The sequence below is a fragment of the Etheostoma spectabile genome, chromosome 12 (genome assembly GCF_008692095.1).
Source record: "Etheostoma spectabile isolate EspeVRDwgs_2016 chromosome 12, UIUC_Espe_1.0, whole genome shotgun sequence".
Classification (NCBI taxonomy): domain Eukaryota; kingdom Metazoa; phylum Chordata; class Actinopteri; order Perciformes; family Percidae; genus Etheostoma; species Etheostoma spectabile.
This window is the reverse complement of record NC_045744.1, coordinates 16,073,654-16,093,938: the sequence shown is the minus strand read 5'-3', so window position 1 is coordinate 16,093,938 and position 20,285 is coordinate 16,073,654. Positions and strand designations below refer to the sequence as shown.

General features: G+C 38.7%; 1 protein-coding gene across 1 annotated transcript; it reads right to left on the bottom strand.

The window, feature by feature from the left end:
- Nucleotides 1-5,924: 5,924 nt before the first annotated feature.
- rgs5b (regulator of G protein signaling 5b) lies at nt 5,925-7,056 on the bottom strand. The gene is made up of 5 exons (XM_032532282.1): nt 6,885-7,056; nt 6,672-6,761; nt 6,499-6,560; nt 6,234-6,397; nt 5,925-6,114 (listed from the first exon to the last, which is right to left on the bottom strand). Exons 1-5 carry the CDS (start codon nt 6,926-6,928, stop codon nt 5,938-5,940), a joined length of 537 nt encoding a protein of 178 aa, XP_032388173.1. The 5' UTR covers nt 6,929-7,056; the 3' UTR covers nt 5,925-5,937.
- Between the last annotated feature and the right edge of the window lie 13,229 nt (nt 7,057-20,285).

Sequence of the window (20,285 nt, the reverse complement as noted above, 5' to 3'; positions counted from 1 at the left end):
GACAGACACAAGACGGGACCAATCACACAAACAAACAGAAGAAAACAGAAGTAAAGACTAACACAAATTCACTGCATACGTTTCAAACGCTTAGCAACGCTGAGCCAAGTGTCCAAAGTCTGTCCTGGGGCTCCATTCATACGAGCCGCAGATAGTTCCATGTGTGCAACATCCAAAAAAGAGAGGATCTATGTATTAACAGATAAGTCATGAGGTGGCTTCCAAGGGGTTGCAATCGTCCTCTTAGCAGGTGTAAGTGACAGGTCATTCAGAATTAAAATATTGACAGTAGCAGGCACAGTAAGATTAAACAAGGCGGACATTTTGGATGCAATATTGTTCCAGAACTGACAAACGGGAGAACACTCTAAGAAAATGTGAAGATATGTACCTTGAGCTTTTGTTGGGCAGAAAGTGCATAAAAGGCTGTTAATTATTATCATGTGGTGCATTTTCACGGGGGTGGGATATGTCCCATGAATGAAATTGTAGTGAATCTGCTGATAGTCTGGATTGTGAGATACTTTTGGAATGTTAGACCATCCATCGTGCCAGTCGAGAGCGAGGTCTGGGCAATCGCGTCCCCAGATCTTCTCTGTAGGAAGGCCAACGCGACCAGATATCACCAAGAACTGATAAAGCCTGGACACCACACCACAGTTTTTAGGCTGCACAGTAAATAACTTGGTGCACACAGGGATGCAATGGGCAGTGAAATATGAAATGATATGAGGGCTTAAGCCACACTACAACAGTAACCTTGCAACAATGTAGCTGGCTACGCTTGGTCGTTTTATAGCTTTTACTCGTACTGTGAGCATAGAATCAAGCTTCTCTCCATAAGCTGACAGACATAGCTTTAATAAGCAATTAAATTGTAGGTGTATTTTTGTTAGCTTTGGATGGGGCCAGGCCAGCTGTTTCCCGCTGTTTCCTGTCTTCATGCTATGCTAAGTGTCTCCTGGCTGTAGCCTCAGGTTTAGTGTATTGTGCTAGTGTATTGTAATGGGAGTGATATTTTTCCTCTCCTCTAACTCTTGGCAGCAAATGCCAAAAAATCAAACTTTCCTTTTATTGAACTTGTTGGCCTCAGTTTGCTCATATTTACTTTGTGGCCGTTCTAAACTCTTTAGACCTTTAAGTTCCCAGTTCCTGATGTTATTAATTGTTTCACTCAATTAGTGTTTAATGAATAGGGTTGTTCAACATAATATTTTATAACTGTAAATCTTTTACGGGTTCATGATATTCACAATATTGCCTTAAGTAAAATCCCAAAGTAAAATAAATTGTAAACAAAACAGACAGATACATTATGAGAAGTGCTTTTGTGCATTAATCCGTCATATTAGTTTAAGATTTACTCACCTTGCAGCATGCATGTTAATGTGGGAGAGGGGTTACGTCTGAAGGTTGGTGGCGTTGTGTCTTAAAACAAGTTGCTAGCAGAGAAGCAGAAACTTGGCTAATTCTTCATAAGGCAAAGCTTACTTATAGGCATGAGGAGGTTTTCTGAAAACTCCAGCAGCAGAATGTTCTCAAATCAATTAAAAGAAGCAGCATCTGATAGGATCACAGTAAACACAGAGGGAGTTTCTAAGGGACACGCACTCACAAAGACACAGCTAAACTCATACTTAGTATACTTTTTGTGTGTTTTGTTTTATTTATTTATATCACCAAGGGAAACACCCTGCAAAGGCCTTAACATACAGACAACCACACTAAATACTCCTACATTCAGACCATAGGGTTTCCATTGCATCTGATTAGCCTGTCCTTGAACTGCAGGAGGAAACCAGAGGTCACCAACACAGGAACTCTACTGAGAAAAGTCAAACTACATATATTCAGGCTACACATTATATTTTCCTGGAAAAAAATTAAGTTAATAGCAAACATATGGGATGTTGCCTCACTGAGATGAGTCATCATTATTTACTGTACATGGCTTGACACCATGCTGTTTTCTGATGGCATCGTGTAATGAAATACTGCACACCAGATGTTGTTCTAGTCTCATATCTCAGGCCAGTGTTTTATATCACCAAGAATCAGATCAATGTTTAAGAGGTTCTTATTAAGTGGAAACAGATGAGTTTATTTATGGAAGCAGCCTATTTTTTCATTTTTTATTCCACATTAAACAAAATTGACTTTAGGTTCTTCTATTGTAATTAAGTATTTTAAAGTGCACATTTGGATGGGACCACTCAGCGGTGCTGGGTTTGTTCCCTTGGTAACCCGGTAACCATGACTGCAGCTCTTTGTTTTTACACCACTCTTCCAAGTTCAAGCACCGTTGGCGATGCTATTAATCACCACTCACACCGCAAATATGTATTTAAAAGACGATGCTGACTCATTTCTACCAGTGGAGTAGGTCCCTAGATCCACCGTTTAACAACTCTACCTCTTTTGTGCTACATTATGTCTCCACCTTCCTGACATTTAAAGCTGTCCACTTAAACTGATCCATTCTTTAGAAACCCTCATGTATAAAATATGAGGCCTCTCCCATTCCAGCTCATCTAGGTGTGGGACGTGTCGGTTTTTACAGTATGGACTGTTGAACTTAATGATCCTGAATGCTTACCAAAGGTGTATGTCAATAAAACTTGATCTTCTTGATGTAAACATATTGTTATATCTGGCTAGCCAGCTTGGAATAACAATTTTAAACCAGAATATAGAGATTATACCTCTGTTTTCAACCACTATATAATATATATTTAATAGGCCATTGTGCACAATGAGTACTTTAACGTTTGGTGCTACACGTATGTTCTTTGAGTAATGAAGATTATCTAATATTTAGCAGATAAAAAAGATCTTACATAGATTCTCACCATGTAATTATAGCTGACAAAGGCAATGACAAACAGCAATGGAGCACAGGAAGTGAGCTAAAAGTCCAGTCACACTCTGACTGGCATTCATTCAATATGATTCACCTCTAATTTATTTATTTCAAAGCTTTTGTCCACCCATCTGTCTGCAGTTACACACACCACACAGAGATGCACAGCTGGCATCACAAGAAGTTTTGCTTTAAAGCATTAGCATTATGCATTATGTCTCATTCAAACTACAGATCCGCTACCCGATCTGGCAAACTTGCATAGTGCTGTTATAGCTGCAAAGCAAATGCAGAAGTGCTGTTCTGTGGAGCTAGATTTGTTTCTTTATTACATGCGAGAAAATGATCTGAGAGAAAAAAAAATGCTACCAGGTGTCGCTGGAGCTCCGATCAAATCAGGACGAGGGCGGCAGTGAAGCTATCTAGCAATGTGTCCCCGCTGGCCGAGCCCCGCTGATGGTGGTCCGTCTGCGGTTGCAGGACCTGGAGCTCACCGCCAGTGTTAAAAAGTTAAAAAGATAATTAAAAGGTATTTATTTAGGAGCGGGCTGGGTGCTACTGTAGCTAATGCTAACTTCCACGCTCAACTAAGGCTGCGAATCTATGCCGGTGACATTGGTGTAATGATTCAGATCAACTCCCAAGACAAGACGGTGCTCACCCAACTGGCCAATGGGAACATGACACTATTTTCACAGCAAGAGAGAAATCCTGAGACGAGAGAAAGAAATTGCATTGAGAGCAAAGACTTTGAGAGCAAGAAGAAGAACGTTTGGAGAGAAACACATTTTTTTTAAAAGAAAATGTTTTCTCACTGATAGCAAAAATATATATATTTGAGAGTTTAAAAAAGTATTTTGAGAGAGATTTTTTTTTACAGAAATAATTTAAAAAATATTAAAACTTTTTTAAGTCTCACATATTATTATTTTTTGCCATTGGTATGAAAACGTTTTCTCCCAATTGTTTTTTTTCTCTCATAAAATGCTTTTTTTTGCTATCAGTGTAATAACTTTTTCTCTCAAACATTTTTTTTCTTCTTCTCTCAGCTCAGTTATTTTCTCACATGCAATAAAGAAACAAATCTAGCTCCATACCGTTCACGCTGTTACAAGTCGATGAACTACTGAAACGATTTTGCAAACATTATTCTAAGGTACAAAAAGTTCTCTAGTGTTGCTTTAAACCTTCAAATGGTTCTTCCAGGCATAAAAAAAACTTTGTTTGGTACTTTGTGATTATTAGCATTATTTATATTTTCATCGATCTTAACCTGTTAAGTTTCACCTTGTTTAAAAACTGAAGCGGTCTAAGGCAACGGGCTTCCACCCAAATTTCTAGTTAAGTCAACTAATTTGGGATAACAGTTCAGCTGTTACAGGAGTAAGCGACAATAAAATGTCAAGTCAATCTGTTCTGGTGGTAGAGATGTTTCAGTTTTTTAAGCAAAAAAACAAATCAGTCTTCAATGAATCTCAATTACTGTCTGTTCAGTAGATGCCTCATTATACATCACTACTGGAGGAACACCACACAGAGAAAAAAGGATGGAGTGGAAAGATAGCCACTGTCATTAGTGTGAGAACGGTGTTAATGACTTTGCCCTCTCCCCTTGAGGGGCTGAGTGTTTGAACAGGAGTCGGCTATAGCGGTAAGAGAGTGCAGGAGGAGGAGAGCAGCAAGAAGGTGCAATGATGGACATCAGGAGAACAGAGGGAAGAGGATGCTTTGCAAAAGGAGGGGAGGCTGCTGTGACTGCAGGCTGTGAACGGCGGCTAAAGTAGTAAACAAACCTGCCAGTGACAGTAGGTGGCTGCTCTCTCCTTGGCAACTGGCCATCACACACACACACACACACACACACACACACACACACACACACACACACACACACACACACACACAAACACACACACACACTCGGAAACTGTATTTCTTGCTTTGCACTCCTGCCTGAACTTAAAGGAATAGTTTGACATTTTGAGATATACTCTTGTTTGCTTAATTGCAGGGAGTTAGATGAGAAGATATTTACCAATTTCATGTTAAAAAGTGGTATCAATCTTCTCATCTTACTCTCGGCAAGAAAGTGAATGTGTATTTCCCTAAATTCCAAACTATTCTTGTAGTTTAGTAATTTAGTTTGTATGTTAGTTTTGTAGTTCTTTTTTGATGTGTTGCATTGTGACCTTTATCTCATGTTTGTTACTGTGCATGGATGACCAAACTAGTTTCCCCCTCTGCTGATTAATAAATAAATCTACTTAATAAAGAAGCTATCTGTCTATCTAAATTCAGTTCCTTCTATAACCCTGTGAAAAATTGAACACCAGCTAAAATGACGTACTCTTTCCCTTTCTCCCAGGGTCATACCAGATCATTATATTGATAAAATCACAAGAACTGAAACACACTCACTTCATATCTTCCATTCACTGTGACTCCAGAGAAAAGGAGTCATCCAGTCACCCACGTGTGAAGTGGAACCACTGAGGCCACAGATTAGTTAGCAGCTATAACAGCGCATATGAGCACATCTTCTTCTTCTTCCTTCCTCCAACATTTTTCCTGACCTCAGTAACCACATCCACCTTCTGTGTACGTGAAGTGAACTTTCCATGCTACAAAACAGTACTCTTGTCTCTGGAAATGCATTTATTTTCACATACAATACTTCAGATAAAAAAAAATACATGGACTAGATCAGTTTTCACCACATAATAAAAATACTTTAAATAAATAAGAAATAAATAAATACTATGCTAAGACATTTGTCTATCTGCATTTTATAATTTATGCCACTGTGGCTGCCGTTCATGCAGCCCTGTACGTACAGTACAGGTGTTTATTTCAGAGGTAGACATGACATGCAGCTCAGTCTTTGTCTCTTCTCACAGCTTCATGTGTTCACCTCGGATGCCAATCTGTGTGCATCCCCCAAAATAACTCTATAACCTGGCGTGAAACTCCTTGGACTGAGGTATTTGTTCCGCGTGAACCTTTCCAGTCTCTGCTGTGCGTCAGTGAGCTTGTGTCCCTTTGTGTCTGCTGGATAGTTCTTTTCAAAAAAAAGTTGGTTAGCCAGTCTTAGCCTTTCTGCTAAGCTCCAGGTACGTGCAGGACTTGAGGAAGCGAGGGTAGCAGTCTTTTTCCATCAGGGTGTAGATTTTGTCTTGGGCCACATTGAAACAGGATTGGGTGGGATGCTCCATGTTCTCCATTGTGATAGCCTTGGTTGCATGGTCAAGATTAACCTGTAGGGGAGCAAAGGATGGTGAAGAGGTGATTATCAGCACTTTACAGCAATATAAGTAAAGCCAGCAGTGTGACAGAGCATCCTAAATGGTCTATTTATTATATTTGACATTTATACCTCTTGTGGTGCATCAGAGCTGATGAAGTGGTCATAAATTTTCTTGGCTTTGGCGGCCAATTTTGAAGATTTTGTTGCCCGGTAGTCCTCACAAGCCAAGTAGAAGGCAATGTTTTCCTCACTGAACTCTGAGACCAGGAACGCTCTAAATAGGCACAGTCCATCTAAAAACAAGAGACAGGGGAGAGAGTGGTGGGTAAACATCTGTTTTCTTAAAACATCTGGGAGGTTTGAAAAAAATTGTGGTGAGAGGGATAACACTTACTTTGACTGGACAACAGTTTCTCAAACGACTCCTTCCATTTCAAAGGCTCGTCGACGTTTAACCTACAGCAACAGAAAAAAAATTATAAGAAAAAGTTCTGAAGAATTACAGGGGTCCACTTTGACTTCACTGACACGCTTAGAGAGAAAATGTGAATGTGCTGTGTGTCTTACCTCAGTTTGTTATCTTTCTTTGAGTGGCCAGTGATGCTGTGATCTGACTTTTGTAATAAACTTGCAAACAAAGCTTTCAGCTCCTTTGCCCTGCGAAGATAAAGAAAGAGAAAATGTTACAAATAGACTAGATATGAGAATTTATATTTATGTCATATCCTAGAAGTAAAAGAATAATTCATTCTCCCCCCAATTAATAAAAATGGATCTCACCTCTCCAGGCAGGTGAAGGGCAGTGATTCAAGTCCTCTGCACATGATGATGGTGTTTTCCTGCTCACTCGTGGATATTTCCAAAGGTTTTGAGAGTTGCTGAAAAGTATGTATGGTACAGAGCTGTCTTCCTTGCTGTAAGTGAGTGAGTTCTCAGCTGGTCTGCTGTCTGTGTGGGAGAGTGACTTTTTATAGGGCAGTCCACTCTGTGACATCACACCTCTCAGCCAATGAAACAAGAAACGTGTGGGAGGATGAGGAGACTCTTTGACACTGATTTTCCTCCAGCCTACTTCCTCACTTACTGAACAACATGTGTGATAGTTACAGTGATTGAACTATTAAATGTATTTGGGCTTAGTCAAAGTGTGTGATTATGAGTGGTTTTGGGGAGTATTTGTTGTGTGTTGTTATATTTCAATAGTTGTGAAAAGAACCAGACGTTTTCACAGGGACCAAAAAAATCCCCTAAAGTGAGGACTTTTTGACCGTCCTTTCCTTTTAATAGAAAATAAGTTAAGTCTCTCGAGTCGGGTCAACAAGCCCTCAAATCTAAATGATGAAACAGATTGATTGTTGGTGAATTCCAAAAAGACCCAGATGATTTGGCAAATCTGGACTGTAAACAAGTCAACACATTGTAAAACTATTCGTGTTAGTGTTTGATACTGTTGTCGCTGTCTTATGAAAACAGTGTAGATTCAAAACAAAAACACTTTATGAGCTTGGAAAAGCTTTGTTTTCAGCTGTTTCTGGGAATCAATACTTGATTTTTAATGAAAAATGCAAAAGCTCCAAATTCAAATATACTATAGATGGTTTTTATTCAACAGTGACGCTATGTTGAGTAAAAGTACATTAACATAATCAGAAAAATATAAATTTCAAAAACAAAAATGTAAAACATACTTTCGTTTGGTAGTTTAGTCTATGTCATCATCTTTCCCTTTTGAACTGATCATACAGTAAAATGCCACTCCTGTCATCTAAGAACAGAAAACTGAGGCTACAATTGGCATGTGTTCTCCAAAACTGGACAATAGATTGGAAAAAGTCTTGATTTTTGCTGCAATATTTAGATTGTATGGAATTTGACATAACAAAATGAAAGCATGGATCCAACCTTGTGTCAAGAGTTCAGGCTGGTGGTGGTGGTGTAATGGTGTGGGGGATACTTTCATGGCACACTTTGGGCCTCTTGGTAGACATTGAACCCCGTTTAAATGCCACAGCCTGAGCATTGTTGTCGACCATGTCTATCCCTTTATTACCACAGTGTACCCATCTTCACAAAGCGTAAATCATCTTAAACTGTTTTTTTGAACATGACGATGGGTTCACTGTACTCAAATGGCCTCCACAGTCAACATATCTCAATCCAATAGACAACCTCCGGGATGTGGTGGATGGAATTTGCATTATGGATGTGCAGCCAACAAATCGGCAGCCGTAATGTCAATATGGACCAAAAGACCATATTAACCCTCTCTGAAGGTGTTTCCAGCATCTTGTTGAATTTATACCAAGAATAATTAAGGCAGTTTTGAGGGCAAAAGGGGATCAAACTGGATACTATAGAAAGAAAGGTGTAACTAATGACGTGGCCGGTGAGTGTGTAATTTGTGTGTAAATGAATCCCCAAACTAACTATTTACTACAGCTGTCCAATAAATGTAACAGAGTAGAAAGCACCATGTTTACCAATATAATATAGTAAAATGGAAGTAGAAAGTAGCAGAAAATGGAAATACTCAAGAATAAAAACTGTATAGCACTTAGTGTTGTTCTCAAATTTTATGAGATCACAAAACTAAACAAACCAACATGAAAGACATAGTTGGACCCTCCCACCCGAACAGGTCCAACAACACTAATAATAAGATCAGAGGGATGTCAATTAAGTCTTATTTGGCAAGGTAAGTGACAACACCTGTGTGGGTGTGCCATGGGTGTGTAGGCCTTCAAGGACAGTAATACTTTCCAGCACTGCACACCAGCAGCATAACTTAAACAAAAACAAACTTTATTCCTTAATTGTCACATACACACAGTAAAATTCTAATTCTATTACTGCATTTAAAATATACAAGTTATGTATTTTTAAGTTAAAAAAATTAATAGTTAATATTTTAGAAGGGTCTTTACTTGAGTTTACATTTGCATCCCGGGACAAAACAGTAGGAAAAAAACTGAATAGAAAAATTGAAAATAATAAAATGCACAGTAGGAAATGATTACAGTAATACAAACTACAAAAACATAAACTAGTAGATTTTTCCAAACAGCTTACACATTATAATAATAACAGTACATACAGTATATACATATATATATATATACATATTCTTATTCTGTGGGCCAAAAAGTCCCATTTTTGCATCTTTATGTACTTTATTATTTTTTAAATATTTTAAGATCCTCACAGGTACAGTAACAAAAAAGAGTTTTCATTATTTTGTCACACTCAAGAGGTTGCATTCTTTCCTTTCTTTTTCTTTCAAGGTAATTGTGCCTATATTTAGCTTTGGGGTTGAGAAAACTATTGTCTATTGAAGAAGAAAACCTATATTTAGAATGTGCAAAGAGCTAGCTAACCGTAAACTCTGCTCATTGATTATTTCTTAGTGAGTTCACAGGAAAATGCTCAGGAAAGGGAAACTCAAGTAGCAGGATGTAAAGGTGGAGAGCTCATTGAAAGTGTCTGGGTCAGCTTCCTCTGCCGGCTGCTCCAAACAACACTTCCCTCTAACTGGCTGCTTTGTCCAACACACAGCGCTGGGTGTCAATGTCTGGTCACATCAGCCTGAAACAATGAACTGTTCCCTTGCATCTTCTATTGAGACACATTATATTATAGGCCTCACAGGGACAAAAGGAAAATGGAAAATTGGGCATCCAGCAGGAAATTTGAGGAAGAAGAGTCAGAAATAAATTTTTAGAGCTCTCTTCACAGTACAAGATGTGTTGATTTGAGACATTATATGAAGAAAATGCAATCTAACAATTCCATTATATAGGACTGTATATCCAGTACAACAAGAACACAACACTTTAACAACAGTTACAAAAGTTAGAATTGGAGTATTTAACAATTGTTTAGCCTCAATTTCACAACCAAGTTTCAATTTACAAAACACCAACCAAAAAACTTATAACCAGCAAAATTGTACACATCAAAAGTATGTAAATTTGGTACTGCAATACATCACACAGCAAGTTTACCATAGAATCAACATTGCACATGTTCCTCTCTTAATTTTAATCCTTGTTGCATTCCAAAATAATAAAGCTGTCAAACATTCTCAAAATTTTAACAATAAATGCCGAAGTCAGTATTTGAAGTTTTGTGGAGTAAGATTGACTCACTTTATTTATTGACTATGTTGTATTACTGTAAATCTACATTCTAACTGTACATTCCAGTAAAGCCTCCATTCCTATATAGGGCAAAATGATGATTGTGACTATACTATTCCACACCAGTTCACCTGTCTGTTCTGTATCAACATCAAACATGATTGCGTTTATTTTTAAAATCCTTGCAGGTTAAATTATCCACAGTAAGTAAGTAAGTAAATGCTGGAAGGTGAGTCATATGAAACAGGGACATGTTACACTGTATGTACCTGATGGGCTCACTTTTATATGTTGGTTCACATGTCAACCTCATGTTGTGTTTGTAGTAAAAAGTATTTTATGTTAAAAAAAAAGAAAAAAAAGAAAAAGGGAACCAACTAAGCATTCAACATAGTTTTCACGTTCACATACCTGAATAAGTTTTATAAAAGCTGAAGGTCATGTAGAAAAGAGCAGACAATTAAATTGAAAGTTAACCTTCAGCCACTTTTGGCTTTGTCAGATGCACAATACCAAGAGGCTCGGCACAACATGAGTAGGGTGAAGTTCAGAGCCTGAAAAGCAGATAGTCTATTTTTACGCTTGGGTCACTGTTTTCTGGACATGGTGGGTCACACATGTTCCACTTCTCAGCCAGTTGAGCCTTTCTCTTTGATGATACTTGACATAGCCTGTTGTGAACATGTTTTCATTGGCAGTTGCTCGTCACGAGTTTCATACAGTAACCAAAACATGTTATTGTCATTCACATCATAGTTATGTTCTTTCCATTAATGGATGCAGCATTTGATCATCGATTCATGAGGACTATGGCTAACTGCTCCTCAGATCTCTGCAGGGTAAAATGAGACAGCTAGCAAGACCATCTGTCCAATCTGAGTTTTTACTTGGACGACTAAAACAACTTTTGAATGTACACGTTCCACCAAAACAAGTTTCTTACCAAGGCTATTTTGCTGCCCAAGACAATTGTGATTGGTTTAAAGAAATGCCAGTAAACCCGAGCATGTTTTTCTCCCATCCCGGAATGCTGAGTGGACAAGCCAGACCCTGCTCCACAGCGCTTTGGAGGAAGGTCTGGCAAAGCTTTTACTGTATGTGACACAACTCCTGCCTGTGTACCGTATGCTTATCCTACAATGACACAGTTATTAATGTAATTCTATTGACAACCACTGACAGCTTGATCAATCTTGTGTGCATTTTGCATGTGTGTTGCCATTAATAAGCCGGTTGAAACATAAGTTGAGAGACTGCGGGGGATAGAGGGTGCAAGCCCCCCGTTGGATTTATGTCGTACTGTATGTCAACTGTGATGTGTCATATCCTAGGGCTTCTGCATCCTGTCTGAACCTGACGTTGCTGTGTATTGCCAGTGGTGCTGAAACATTCATCATTGGATTCACGTAGAGCACCGCACGCTGTTCTCTGTGCTGAGACATTTAAAAGCAACTGGCAACGTTTTTTGTTTGTTTGTCTTTTAGAATAAGCTTGCCTGACTTATGTAATGGGAAGATTTTCTTAGACATACAGTACTACATGCTTGCTTGGCTCAATCAGTGACAATTTGTGTTTATAAAAAGGAAAGAATATATCAGCTAATGTAAACGTTGTGAATTTTAAAATTACTTCATCAGAGGGACTCCTGAATGCCCTGCCTTCTGGGTGTCTGGGTTGAAATCTGGGTTAGTCAACAAAGGCATGAGAAAGAAATATGCAAGGCTACTACAACGATACACACACACACGCACGCATGCATGCACGCACGCTCGCATGCACGCATACAAACATACACAAACACACATTCAGACATACATAAAAAAAACATGAAAACGTTCTTAGGCTCATGGAACATAGCACAAAGAGATCCTAAAAGCCCACGGTGTGATGACGCAGTTCACATTAACATTAAGGTCACAAACTGTTGTCCAAAAATTGGGTCATTTGAACAACGTGAAGCTGACATTTAATTTACTGGCCCCGTCTTGCTCCTCACCATTCATCTCGTTGGCCCAGAAATGTCTATTTTTTAATAAAGAAAAGTGTATAATAAAATATAATTTGGCACATTTACAAGCTTTTCTGTCTTTGACAAATGGGATATTTTGTGGAAGTCGGGGTGAGGAAAACTATTATCAGCATGACGTGCTATAGTTTGGAGGCAGACTAAAATAACAGGCTTCAGTGGTTGTTTAATGTTTTCACATTGCATTCTAAATTGAACCTATTTTCCATTTCCTTCTCAGCTGAATACATTTTAAATAAGCTGAATGTATCATAACTCTAGAGCCCATAGATTTGGTAGCTGAGAGAAGATGTTACAGTGTTAAAGTGACTATAATCATTATTTTAGTATTACAGTAAGCATGGATTTTTATATTAACAGTGGATAACAGAAAGAATTCTTGAAAAAGGAAGATGTGTTTGCAGTTTTGTCAACCGGATACGTCTAAAAAGTTGAATCTATCACCTAGCATTGGTCTGGTTGGTTGTAGTGCTATCCTATTGTGTGCAGAGGGAATTTGAAAGATACCTCTTTATACCATCCCTCAGATTGAGCCCTGAACTTGGTGAGTTCCCAGACCCAACATCCTCATGTGGGTCTGGCTTATCAGGCTACCAAATAAACCTACGTGTATGTGTATAGTTCCTGAAATTTGTGCAGGAAACAGCAGCTGGGAGCTTTCCGAGGGCAAATCTGACCATTATTAACAAGTGTCTCATTCACATCTACTTGACCCAGCCTAAATACGTAAAATCTATCCTAATCAGTCAGTTTAAGAGCTATAAAACTTCATCAAGTCAAGATGTTCACTATGGATTGTGTTGATTATGATACTTGAAGAACCTAAACCTAACTCACTCTTAGTTGATTAGTTGACGTTACATGATTGTTGGTAATCTAAAAATCAAAACTGTGTTGTAATAGCCATTATCTTGACTCAGTGGGGACTGACACCGCTTCCTGCCCTGCTCCGGCTGTGATGATTTTCATCCGATGTCAGAGCTTGCTTTCTGGAAGGGTCTTTCGAGTACGGGAAGTACACAGCCGCATGGAATTCCCAGATAGTCTGTCCATTTCCCAGCTGACTTGACCCTAGCCTCTATCTGGAAGACTGCCAAAAACAACACAGTTTCCTTCTTTTTTTTTACCTCTTCTTTTCCTCCCTTTCCACTGAAACATGACATGTTTTGATATTATTTTTTTGTAGGCAGTGTGATTCAAAGTTGTATAAAAGGACGTAAACACTGGGCATTTATTGGATCATGTCCAGCTTTGGACCGCATCTTTTTGTTGTTGTTGCATTGTGCAGTTTTCAGACTGCAGATTCGAGTGGCACCATCTGCCAGTGGACAGAGAAGCCATGATTTGCATATTCACTTAGCTACCTATCTGACAGAGCAGGTGGAGGCTTACCTAATGCATCCCAACTAAGAAGCCCTGCCAGTGGCCACCAGTGGTGCACATGATCCCATGTATTTATTTTCAAATGCCAACTGTCCATTGAACATCTGCAGCAAGGCTGATAAATCAATGTTAACTAGAGAAGATGATCCAGCACTTCTGTTTAGACCCATCTGTCTCTGTAGCTTTCTGTACCTTAATTCTGACACACTGGCTTTTATAAATACATGAATTAGTTGTTTTTCACTCATCTGCTATCAAGCTGCACAGGTTTGCTCTTCTAATCCAGAGAAGAAGAAAAAAAATCATAATTAAATCATCTACTTTTTCGCGTATATATATCTGCATCACAGAGGTTATTATAATGAGAGGTTCTTACGATCTTTTCGTGGAACAGCCACTTACAACTCGGCCGCCATCTTGGATTGAATGCTGCCCTGATCAATATTAAAATGTACCATTATAAGCATAATGCATCAGTAACCTGTACAGTATGTTAGTCATGATGAACCACAAGCAGTGTTCTTCTGCTCAAATTATCCAGGTTGAGATCCAAAGCTATAGCTTTTAGGTTTCCCAAGGATCCCGATCCTGACAGATAATCATAAACTACAGGTGAAATTGAAGATGGACTGAACTTAACCACTCAACAACAACAATCCAGACTGGCCTGCTAGCTAATGCTATACACACTTTCTTTCCATAATCTATGTCCTTTACAAACTACAGGCTTTAGGGTAGATCTCTATTCCAGTTAGTCAATTAAACCAAGACTGTCTTATTGCCTCGAAGAGATCCTTTCCATGGCAAATCATTAATAAAATTATTATTCAGTTAAAAATACACTTAATTTAATGCAGTCCCCACAGCCACCCATGAATGAATTAATCTAGCTCCTGGTGTAAATGATTTTGTTTGTAAATAGGCTATTCATGATTGTTGCTGTCTATAGCTTCTTTTACCTTTTTTCTTTCTCTCTATCTTTATATTTGAATAAATCAATCAATTTGAAATTACTGCCAAGTAGATTTTCACTTGTAAGGAATTTTCTGTAGTGTCTTGTGGATTATAAACATTTTAAGAGGAAACAAAAGTAAAAGCAAAGTACTACATGTGTTTCTGAAACCTTATCTAATATGTTTTTCAAAGATCTTTTGCCATGGCGGTGACTCAGTTCGATGGATGATGATTGCCCCCGCTGTGCACAGATGATGGGGATGACACCGGGTATGTTTTATCACACTGTGAACATGTTTGATGAGACGTGTAGAGCTTCTCTTTCTTCTTAGAATACATACAAAGGACAGCCAGAAAAAGTGGTTTAATTTTTCCAAAGAATACTCTGCAGGAGGCTAACAAGTTTGCACTCGCTAGCACCGATACAAATATGCCGCAGCCAGGCTAGTGATGCACCAGCAGGATGTTGGTAGACACACTGCTAATTGGGTACATTGCCAGAAATCCAGCAGCAGGCAAGAAAAAAGCTGTTTGATAGGAAACAAACAGGGACACTATACACCACTCTGTGTCTTATTCTGCCTTATGAGACAATAGGGTGAGTTGGTACAGGAGGTTAATGAGGTGCCAGTAAACAAGACAGAAATGTCACGGTCGGTGTGGTGAGGGCACTGGTGTCTTCTCTGTACTTATAATATCATTTATTAAATTCAGCCAACAGGTCTGTCAAGGAACAAAGCACAGTAACAAATACTGCAATGAGATGCTTTGCTTCAAACTTGAAGGGGCATCGTGTCAGTTTCAACCAAATGCATGCAGGTTTTTTTCTCTTTCCATTACAATAATGTAAGTAAATGTTTATCTGCTTTAAAGCTCTGGGGCATTTTGGGGGGGGCAGGTGAAGAATATTCTGGGACATGCCTGTTGAAAGTCTCTGGGAAAGCACATCTGTTGAAAGCCCTGCCTGCTTGGCAACACTCGAGTGGGGACATCTTGGCTGAGCTTCTCAGCAATGAAAAGAACACAACTAAGTCTACAGCCACTCCGGCAGTTTTGTACCTATCACAGCGGTGCTTTGAGCTGAATGCTAACATCTGGATGTTCACAATAACTATGCTAACATGCTCCTATTTAGCAGTGTTGAGTTATAAAAAGTTGAAAACAAAGTTTTGAAAACAATGTATTTCTGTTTATGTATGATGCAGCCAGGTTGGGAAAATATGTATTGTCTCTGTGAAGAGGTCAAGACCAGCGCTATTATCTCTCACCTTCCCACTCTGTTCCTCTGACTCTAAAAGAATTGATCAGGTCAAGTCTGGCATTCAACATGTAGAAAGAAGCCTTTGCTTCACACCAAGAAGTAACCTTCTGTCTCCTACCCCCTAAAGTCTTAGACTAGGCTAAGACAACAGAATGTTTTTTTGTTTTTAGTTATAATTTCTCATTTACATGATAGAACCTTTTGATCTGTGACCAAAAACGACCCCGAAGGGGCAGAGTTTAGAGCCATGTCCGTCGACCAATGAGAATGGGTTTGAATACACCAGGTGAAAAGGAACCCCCCCCCAGGTGCAGGGGATAAATGTGTGTGATTTAGAAATATTCTAATATCTCATGTGACTCCATCCGGGAGAAACATGGATCAAGTCCGCTGTCAACTGCAGCGTTATTATGTTTTGTATCGTATTGTCTTTGTCTCATCATCTTCATCATGCTGTTTTCATAAAACCTTTTCTTAATTCTCAATTGGAACCTCAGCCTCTCTTCGTCCTCATCAAATCAAAGAACACGTGATAGTTAATTTTTTCTAACAGTAGTTATAATGATTATTGTTCACCAACTCAGTTCAGAGTGTTAGCATGCTACAATCAGCTAACTAGCACTGGACACAAAGTACTTGTAATAAGTTGTAATATAGGTTTAGTCCTTTTTATGTCCTTAGTGTTTTCTTTATATCACATTCCATTTGGTTATAAATGTACTTTATAGAAAGGTTAGATTAAGTACAAATTAAAGACGCTGACATACAGGAAAAAAGTTGTGAAAATTGTTTAGAATTACCTTCACAGGGCTCTCAAGGACCGTTCCCCAACTCATCAATTACCGATGCTTTGTCACAACCCTCGACGTCAGATACCGACACACAAGGCACTCACATGCACTAACATGCACATGTGGCCGGAATAGCTATCAAAACAAAGTACACAGAAGTTCTGATTAGAACACACACAGAGGAAGTTCACACAGGATGCCATTACTCCACTGTATTTCTACAAATGAGTGTTTACTGATACAATAATGTTTTGAATATCAAGCACAGCCCCTTTAAATAATAAACAGCACATTTTGGCATGCATCGGTATATTTGTAATTATGTGTCATCACAGGGCTTCTGCCCATAATTCTGATGGGATCCATACATTTGCCTTCTCTGACGCACTAGCTTTGCTCCACAAGTGATCCCTTCATGCATTGCACAGGGAATAACTCACCTCTCATAGAAAATGAATAGAAGTAGGCTTGGTTGTTTGGCAGATAGTGTACCTCTGAGTTTAGACTGTATCTACAACAGCTTGCTTCTAGCCTGCCTGAAGTCCAGGAGAAGGGAATTAATGTGCAGGACGATGGTTTTTTCACAAAGCTGAGCTGTGAGTGTAGCTGGTGGCAGAGACAAGAGCTCAAAAGATGCCTCTCATTGCTATGTGACAACAAGCTGGTATCTAATTTGAATTAAAGCTGACCTAGAGTAACAGAAGGGATGGAAATGGAAAGATTCCAAATTGTTGGCCTTGTTATCAAGTTGGCCTCCAGAACTTCTTCTCAATCTTCATGAATTTCAAGGTCTACTTTTGCATTGACAATAAGTGACACAGCTTATCTCGTATTACACATGAATACCTCCTTAGGGTGCTTTGTGCAAAAAGTAGAAGATGAAAATAAAGGTTCTGACACCTCCTGCTGTATGTGATTGGAGCAGTATTTGGCTGCAGAATATCCAAGAAAATTAAAGCTGACAGACGGCAAAGGTAATAAAATCTGACCTTTTTGATGCTCTTCCTGCTCTGGCAGGATTAAAGTTGAAGTCACCACATTTTACTGTCTGCTTGGTTGATCTTTGGTTTCCAAGAGACCTCAGTGGATCTGTTGACTGTAATCAGTTGTGTCACATGGCACAAGCTTAGCAAGAAAGCATAGACAACATTATTAGTACACATCATTTTAACTGAGAAAATGCAAGGCAGAACTGGAGCAGAGGAGGCCTTTGTCAGGGCCTTGTGAAAAATGAGACAAAGATTGGTAAAGGTCATGGATTACTTAATGCTCCTTTTTAATTATCATAGATTCTTAATTTACACACTCTTATGCAAGTAATTAAAATGATTAATGCCCCTGATTCTCTTTCATCTTTTTGGATTGACTCTGAAAGGTTGAAAGGTTTAACCTATAATGTAATCCTTTCATGGATGTGCTCACAAAAAACACTTCCAAATCTTAAAAGCATTAAGAGTGGAGGTGGTGGAAAAGGTAGCCTACTTAGTGAGCATGATGACAGCATCACAGTAAATTGGAGGTTTAAATTGTTTGAAACCCGCTCATGGCTATTGAAAGTGTAAAATGTCCACCCAAACAGCAACCAGCGCTCTGCTTCTTTTCTTCCTTAGAGACGCAGAACTGCCGGCTGTTTGAAGCAGTAGTGACTCACAGGTAAACCTTAACTACTTTATGTGTTAGAAAAGTGATCAAACTGATTAAATATCAATAATTACACCCCTCAAAAGACTGATGACTTTGTAATGCCTTTTTTTTTTAACTGCTCAACCAGTTAGTAGAGATATCGATTCATTGTGAATGTATCACAGTAATTATAGCTATAGAACAACAGTTTCTTATAATCTGTTGTAAGTATGATTTCATGTATATTAGTTAGATTTGTCTAGACGTTTCTCAATGAAAACCCAGTGATTAATCGGGTAAATTCATGGTGATACTGCAGATAATTTTAGTTGTGAACATTGAACAGTTCCCTCTGTTTTACCGACGTAGGAGCCAAGGCTGAAGTGGATAGCAAACACTTCCCTTGTGTATGAATTCAAGCTGGTGGCTCGCAAAAAATCACAAGAAGAGGATCCATCACCTAAAAAAATAGTTGGAGCTATTTCACTAAAACACTGACGACTCTGATCTGGAATTTTCAAAGAACTGCATATTCTATTACTTGCTATTTTTTCATGTGTATGTGATATGTAAAATATGTAATTATTTCATTATTTCACTTTATTGGAAACATGTATGTGGATTTTGCACTTTGACTGTAAATGGACACCTCTCTCAGACATTTTGTAGAGGCTCAGTTTGATGTCAGTTTCCCCCCAGAAAAAGAGTTCTGAATTTGACCTAGGATTTCTCAGAAAACCAATGACAGAATACAAAACACAGATTTATTCTTTTTGATAAATGATGGCTTTTATGTTAGTTTATAAGTATTTAAGCTTTCAGAGAGTGACAGAACTTCTATTGTTTGGGTGCTTTTATCATGTAACTGAGAGTGAATGTGACAGCAATGATTAACAAACTTCCCATGTTGCCACATTCCGGGCTCAGTGGATCCCCTGGTGTCCAACTGCAAGCCACAGAGTAATGTGTGGGAATTTGCACTTCCCAATGCATCATTTGATGAGACACAACATTTGTCACATGAGTGCTAATATTTTTCTCTGAAAAATAAAGAATTGAGGAAATCACATCCGGCTTTTGTCATCTGAACTCTGGTTTCCCTTTGGAGGCAAGAGCATTCTTGGCTACATGCCTACTGTTACCACCGTGGGTTTATTTTCATCTACAAAAATACATTTCCTATGAACAGGCTCAATGAGCAAATGCCATACTGGAAATAGTCCATAAGATGCAACAAAGATGACTGTCAGACGAATGACTTTCAGATGAATGATCTTTCATTACAGAATGAGATAAGGCAAGTTTAATCTCCCCAAAGAACATACTGGTCCACGACACCTCCGTCCTCAGCTCAGGTGACACATCAATACATAAAAAGCAAACTAAAAACTGGTTATCCTTTTGATTTATTTGCTCTGATGCATTAATGATTGACTGGGCTGAAAAACACAAGACCATTTTTTTAATTCAACTCACCTCACTTTCTTTGGGAGTATCATTCCAAAGTTTAATTTGTTTATTGAGAGGGTAGCATTGGATGCCACACACTATTTCCCATACCACACATGGTCTCTGGGGGTCAGAGATACTCTCACAGCAGTGATGACAAAGTTACAAAAATCACCAGTCGGTGGTCTGGCTGCTCTCTCTTGTGTTCACCCTGGAGTCTGCTGACAAACCAAAACCAGCGTGTGACCTAAATCACTTTCACAAGAGCACTGTTGCTTCATGTTGGAGTTACTTATTTAATTTGAGTTTTTCATCAAAGTACACATCTATTTAAGGCCATATTTATCATTTTTTTTAATCTAAAAGAACAAATGAGGTAATGAATGAATGTGCTGAAATCTATATTGTACTGTATAAATTAGTCCAAAACGGAAGAATAAGACACATTTATCAAGTAACTTACTCACATGGCTACATCATATGAATGATCCTAGCAGGAAGAGCCAATCAGAGACCAGGATTTTACCCCACATCTTTACACATTTCCTTTTCAAAACC